Here is a 7,300-nt window from a genome sequence, read left to right as displayed (position 1 = left end):
CTCTGAACACAGGAAGTACTTGGTAAATGCTGATGACTCCTTCTCAACCCTTTGCTTTCTCCCTTTCCTCAGAATCCCTTAATGCCTCCAGCACCCCTGCACCCCACAGCAGGGTGAGCACAAATCCAGGAAGCCCTTTTAGGCAGCTCACCATATCAGCTTACATGCTCTTTATTTTTTGGGGGGCTACAGGTATTCAACTAGGAATTAACAAAACTTGCTTAAGCAAGTATTACTGATACACATTTCTGATGGAGTACAGGGCCTGAAGCAGTGTCTTGAAAGAAAAATGGCTTGATATTCTTAAAAGAAAATCTGAAATTTATTCTTTTCGATTGATCCACATTATCTGAAAGAAAAAGTCATACTAAACTGTTTGGTTTCTCAGATTTATTATGCCTTGTACCACCTAACACATAAGTATTCCTTATGAATGAAAATTGATTCAAAGGAAAGTACAAAAATTTACATTTACTCTTTCACTTACTAGGAAGGAGACACACATTAAGCTTTTATTTTTAAAGCAATGTTATCAAAATTCTTAAAGAAAATATTTAAAGCATCCGCCCTTACATGGAAAATCAAGGGAAAATAAACATAGTTTTAACAGGAGAACCTTACAAAATAAATTTTAAAAAATGCATTATATAGGCTTCATTTATGTCAAAGTGTTGATACTTTGGATCTGAAAAAACTAAACAATCATGATTATCACTACAATGAACAAAAATTAAATTTAAACACTTTACAGTAGAGATCTTTCTCTTTTTGCAAAGGGTTTTGAGGAGACTTAAGATGCCATGTTAAGATCTTTTTAAAAACTGAGATATTACAATTGTAGAACATAAATGCAATTAAAACTAAATATATTAGCAGAACACATGAAGGAAAAATTTGGATATTAGTAGCTATAATGATCTTTAAAAGATGAAACTATATTGAAACACCAGTTATATTATTTTGAAGGGGGAATTATTGCTTTTCATTGAACAAAAAAATTGCTTGTTTTGGACCATAGGCTCCAAAAATCTCTTCCAGCTGTAGATTTCAAGATGAAGCATAATCCCTTACCTACAAGCAATCTCCATGACTAAAGGGTTATTTCCAAACACTTCTGTTTATTAAGCCCTCCTCTCCAGTGCTGAACATCTAGAAGACATATAAAGCATATTTTTAATTAACAAACATTTGGAAAGTGAAGATGGGTTTTGTTAGTTAATGGCAATTGTTAACCCTCAAAATAAACAGGAAATAGCGCTACTTAGTTAAGTTGTAGGCTCCAAACCAAATACTAATGGGCCTTAGGAAATCCAAGGTATCTTTTCTCCTTGCATACATGTCTCAATAATACTGCTGTGTCTGATGCTTACAAACAGTATAAATCTCCACCAGCTGAATATGTGCTTCTGGGGGCAACTTCTCCAGGCCATCCCTATTGTTAACATTTCCCTTACGTGAATAACCATGTTGGGCATGGCACAAAACTGAGATTTTAGCACCACGTGAACCTTTCGCTTTTGAGGAAAAAATTTATCCAACTTTTACATCTCATAGTTGGTAACAGCCTTCTCCTCCACGATATATTGATAATTTCACAGGCTTATTTGTTCTTAATCTGTGGAAAACAATTCTAGGCACTGCTGGATGGTAACTATGGGCAAGTCAAAGAGGAAGCAGCTTAAGGAACATAAAGTTAAAAAAAAGATCAGCCAGCCAGTTTCATCTGCAAAGAATTCTGCGCACGTTGCCCCTCCTCCTCTTTTAAAAAATCCAAGACAAAGAACGTTTATTTAAATATGGTAAACTCAGAAAATTCCTAGAAAGCGTGTCGAGTTGACACATATTCAGCTGACGCCATCATTTCAGGGTCAGGGCCTGCCAAATCTGGCCTAGAGGAACTTAGTATTCCTCAAGAAGATGGCATGTAACAGGCTCCTCTCTGAGAACTGACTTGTCTCAAAGCTAAGGCAGATGGTGTAGTTTCTACACACTGTAGGGCCCTCCCAATCTCAGGCATTGGGCATAATAATGACAAAAGTCAAGATTTAGGGTTCAGTTCCAGCTGATTTTATTTCCTTCTCAAAAAAAGTTATTTACAGAAGGTATATATCAACAATCTGACAGGCAGTGAACTTGACATGATTAGCTGGCATGATTTTTTCTTTTTTTTCCCCCAAACATTGTTTTTGTGGCCTTGAATTTTAAGACAAATATTCTACACGGCATATTGCACAGGATGGATGGCAAAAAAAAAAGTTTAAAAACAAAAACCCTTAACGGAACTGCCTTAAAAGGCAGACGTCCTAGTGCCTGTCATGTTATATTAAACATACATACACACAATCTTTTTGCTTATTATAATACAGACTTAAATGTACAAAGATGTTTTCCACTTTTTTCAATCTTTAAACACAACAGCTATAAACCTGAACACATATGCTATCGTCATGCCATAAGACTAAAACAATTATATTTAGCGACAAGTAGAAAGGATTAAATAGTCAAATACAAGAATGAAAAACGCAGTACATAGTGTCGCGAACTCAAATCGGCATTTAGATAGATCCAGTGGTTTAAACGGCACGTTTTTGCTTATAAAAAAAGTGCAAAAAAGATGTGGTTTACAAATTAAAGCTACAGGATCCCTTTTTGCTGTAAATGCACCAGTTTTAAAGCCTCTGGACAGAATAGTATTTTGTTTAAAAAATTTGTTTGTCTTAAAAGCATACAGTGTTTGGCTAATTCCCTCCCCTTTTTATAAGACTGGGGTCAAAGGGTGGACACTGGTGGCAGATTAAGGGATACTGTCACTTTAAGAAGCCTGCAGATTGAAGTGTAAACATGGAGAAATTAGGGGCTGATTTTTTAAACTGTGAGATATTAACCAGCCACCCTATTATAAAAATCAGGAAATCCAAACAGCGATTTACACCGATTAACACCCCCTTTATATATTTTTTACAAAAATACACTGAGAAAATAATCAAACGTTTTCATCTCTCTTGTCTTTTTTTGTTTTTTAAAAGTGTCAAAAGTCTACATTTAAATATAAAAAATTAAAAGTTAAAACTCTAGCCCTTCAGTGAAGGAGACGTAAAATGGCGTGGGTAACAACAACTACCAAAAAAAAAAAAAAAAAAGAAAGAAAAAGAAAAGAAAAGCAGGAAGGAAGAAAGAAAGGAAGTAGAAAGAAAGAAAAAATAGCAAAAGAAAGTTAAGAAAAAGAAAGGGACAAAATAATAAAAAAAAAGTTTGGCCAGTATAAATACGTCCACATATAAAATGGCATCTGATTACATTTACAAGGAAAAATAATACGAGGATGGAGCATCGGTGAGGGAAAATAACACGTCTTCTCATTTACATCTATAAGGAAGAAACACATACACACTGAGAAAAAATTTGGTCCTGAATTGTTTTTCAAAGTCCAGCACAGATTTGAGTTGCGTTTGAATCCTTTAAAGAGTTAAGAATGAAAAAAAGCTGGTGATAATTTCGTTGTAGGAATCAAACATAGCGCCATCTATCTGCTTTTTATATTATCCTACACTATTTTAAAAACTGCTCAACAGTCTTATACAGAAATCTTTAAAAGATAGACAGGATAACATGCTATATTAACCCCACCAGTGAAATAATCCAACACCATCACGATTCCGATTAAGAGAAGAAAAAAATCTTTTTTTTTTTTTTTCCCCCGAAACCACTCGCCCTCCACTGCCCCGGTACCACATCAAACAGTCTCCTCTCCTCCACGCCTGCGGGCCTGCGAAGTCTCAGCTCACTGATTTCATATCTGCAGAAGGTGGAGGCCCAGAAGTCGCCGCCACCTTCTCCCGAACGTGCAAATCCATTTCAGTCTTAGTAGGAGCCCCTTCCAGTCCAGTTCGTGTCCTTCTCTCCCCCCGCCCCTCGCCCTCGCTGGTGTGGCTTCCAACTAGGTTCTCAGGGCATTTCCTAGCGCCGGTCACTCAGCATCTCCTCCTCTGGCTGCAGGGACCAGAAAAAAGAAAAAGAAAAAAAAAAAAAAAAAGAAAAAACCAACTCCACCCAACCCCCCAAATCGGGAATTCACCAGCGTGGAGTCTCTCAGTCCTGGCGCTCGAAGCTGCAAGACCCCCAAACCTCTGCCGTCGGTCAAATTCGACGCCCCAAGCCTTCAGTCTTCTTTGGGGGAAAAAGGGGGGGGAGGGCGGGGGTGCTGAGAACAAAATCCCCAGGGGCGCGTTGGATTTTTTTTTTTTTCTTCCTCCACTCTTGACCAAGAAACAAAATAAAATAGAATAAAACAAAAACACCAAGGGGGCGATGAGAGAGGAAAGAGATTCCTCCAGTCTCTAGAAAATTACCAACTTGGCTTCTTGCTGGGGGGGGGGGGGTGCAGACAAGTCCGGAAGCTCGTTGGAAAGGGGGAGGGGGGGCTCTCTTCAAGCAAAGGGGAGGAAACTCGAAGTCGCTTTTTTGCCATCAACAACAACATCAGTAACAACAATAACAGGTCGCCCCCGTCTACCGCCGCCTCCCCCGCGTCCCCGCGGCCGGGGAGATGGGGGATGGGAGCGCGGATCCAAACTCGCCGCTGCACTCCTCTCCGACGACCGGGATGCGGCCCAAGCCGACCCTGCTCACTTTTTTTTTTTCCCTTTTCCTTTTTTTTCCCCCTTTTATTCTTTCCACTCTCTCTCTCTCTGTCGATTTTTTTTCCCTCTCTTGCCCCCCCCGCCCCCGGCCCTCTTCTCCCAGCCCGCGCGCCCATCAGTAGGTGAAGACCAGGTTGGAGATGCTGGACTCGAGCCAGTCTCCCGAGATCATCTCGCTCACCTCGGGCGTGCAGTAGTCCGGGAACTCGAAGTGCGAGCCGGAGCCGGGCTCGAAGTTAAAATCCAGGTCCCGGTCCAGCGCCGACGACGAGCTTAAACTGCCCAGGGACATGCTCTCAAAGTTTGAGCTGGGGTTCAGGTCGAGCAGGTCGTCTTCGAACTCGTCGTCGGAGGACGAGGAGCCCGAGGAGGAGGAGGAGGAGGAGTGGGACGAGGCCGAGGAGGACGCGTGCGAGGGCGCGCTGGACGGGGCGGGCGAGGCGGCGCGCAGGCTGGCGTAGCTGCGGTGATCGGCGGGCGAGCGGCCGGCGGCCGGCGACGAGGCGGCGCTGCTGCGGCCGCTCAGGCTCGGCCCGTCGGGCGAGCAGCCCGCGCCCCCCTCCTCGTACAAGCCCAGGGGGTCACTGGGGTCGGCGCCGGCGCCCACGCCGCCGACGGGCGACGACGATGCGCCCAGGCCGCCGAAAAGGTAGACGCGCTTCACCTTCTTCTCGGCCAGGTGCTTGCCCGGGGCGGCGAGGGCGGCGGAGGAGGCCGCCGTGGAGGCCGAGGCCGAGGCGCTGGGAGTCCGCGCCTTGTACAGCGAGTGGTGGTCGGCGGCGGCGGCGCCCAGGGGCAGCAGGGCGGCGGCCCCCGCCTGCTCGGCCGCGAAGGAGGAGGAGGCGGCGCCGGCCGCCGCTTTCCCGCCGCCGCCGCTCGCCAGGATGAGCTTGGCGTGCGGCTTGCTGACCCCGCCGCCCGCGCCGCCCGCCACTTTGGAGCCGCAGCTCTTTTTCTGCGCGGGTTTGGAGTTGGCGCCGCCGCCGCTCGCGCCGCCGCCGCCTCCCCCCGCGTTACTGCTCCCGCCACCGCCGCCGCCCCCATGGCCGCCCCCGCCGTTGCCACCGACCTTGTCGCCCTTCTCCCCCGGCTTGGAGGAGGCGGCGGCCGAGGAGCTGGAGTTGGCGTTGCCGGACTTCACCTTCTTCCTGGGCCGGTACTTGTAGTCGGGGTAGTCAGCCATGTGCTTGAGGCGCAGCCGCTCCGCCTCCCGAATGAAAGGGATCTTGTCGCTGTCTTTGAGCAGCTTCCAGCGTTTGCCCAGCCGCTTGGAGATCTCGGCGTTGTGCATGTCGGGCGACTGCTCCATGATCTTGCGCCGCTCGATCTGCGACCACACCATGAAGGCGTTCATGGGCCGCTTGATGTGCCCGCTCGGCGTCTTGCACCAGCTCGGGTCGTCGGCCTTGCCGCCCGTGGAGGCGGTGGAGCCGGGCGTGGGGGAGGAGGCGATGCCCAGCTCGAGGCCGGCGCCCGAGTCCGAGCTCTCGCCGGCCAGCAGCGCTTCCGTGTTCTCGGCGTTGTTGGTTTGCTGCACCATGGCCCCGGCTCGGCGGGCGCCCACGCGCGCTCACACCCTCGCGGCGGCCGCGGCGCGATCGCCGGGCCCTCTCGGCTCCCCGGGCCAAGCACACGCCGAGCGGGAGGACGCGCGCGGCGGCCGAGCGGGCCCCTCCACTCCTCGCCGGGGCGGAGGCGGGCGAAGAGAGAAAAGTCTCCAAAAGATGCGGGGAAGGAGTACTTCGCCTCTCGCAGAGGAGTTATAGTTCCCAGGCTGGAGAGTCTCTCCCTCCCTCTCGCTCTCTCTCTTTCTCTCTCTCTCACCGCTCCGTAGTTTGCTGTCTCTTGGCTCTGAGTCTGGTGACCGTGCTAAAGTGGAGAGGAGTTTCTTGAATGCTGCTTTCTGAGCTTCCAGTGCAAGTTTCTCGCCGCCTCCCAGGCAAGTCTCTTTTTTTTTTTTCCTTCCCCTGAAGCAGTTGATTCCAGTTCAGCAGCGCTCTCAGGAGCTCAGGAAAGCGACATAGTCTCTATCACTTAGTCCCTTTGCTACAATGCAAAGCAAAGACGACTCTGGCTCCAGGACTCTCTGTGGGCGGAATCGGCACTAAGGAGTTTGTGCAATTATTTTGTTGCAAGGTAGGAAGCCAAAAAGCCTTCATGCAACAGACTGGCATGAATAAATGTATGTTTCCCCCTCCCTTCTGCAAGAAGGGAGTTCGTAATGGCAGAGTTCCTCCAATGCAGACTCTTAAAGAGCATGCAAGAACTAGAGACCCGGTCGCGAAACAGGCCGCTTCCCCTCACACACTGTTTCTCTTGCTGCAGCTTAGAGCAGACCCCAATTCCGCCTCGCGCCTCTTTATCCTTTCACAGTCTTGGCCGCGGCCAATCAGCCGCTGTAACCAACGCTTCCTCGTGCCAAGCCCCGCCCCCGGGCTTCCCATTGGCTTGGAACCCGATGCAATAATAATCTCCGCGTGCAATGAGAAGCTCCATATCTGACCTCATTCCAATTTACAGAGCAAACTTTTTAAAAGGGCTAGGAGTACAGCTGAGATTTCTGCTGCCTCTTTTTTCCTTTTGCTGTGTGTGTGTGTGTGTGTGTGTGTGTGTGTGTGGTGTGAAGAGGATGTTAATGCATGAAATTATTAAGGGGAGAG

At 47.9% G+C, this 7,300-nt stretch overlaps 1 protein-coding gene across 1 annotated transcript; it reads right to left on the bottom strand.

Moving 5' to 3' along the window:
- Positions 1–375: 375 nt before the first annotated feature.
- Positions 376–6,985, bottom strand: SOX4 (SRY-box transcription factor 4). The gene has a single exon (XM_087438083.1). The coding sequence runs from the start codon at positions 6,178–6,180 to the stop codon at positions 4,756–4,758; it is 1,425 nt and encodes a 474-aa protein (XP_087294209.1). The 5' UTR covers positions 6,181–6,985; the 3' UTR covers positions 376–4,755.
- Positions 6,986–7,300: the final 315 nt, after the last annotated feature.

This window comes from Ceratotherium simum, chromosome 13 (assembly GCF_057802395.1).
Source record: "Ceratotherium simum simum isolate JZ-2026a chromosome 13, ASM5780239v1, whole genome shotgun sequence".
In the NCBI taxonomy this organism is placed as follows: Eukaryota; Metazoa; Chordata; class Mammalia; order Perissodactyla; family Rhinocerotidae; genus Ceratotherium; species Ceratotherium simum.
This window is presented reverse-complemented; position numbering and strand designations above follow the sequence as displayed.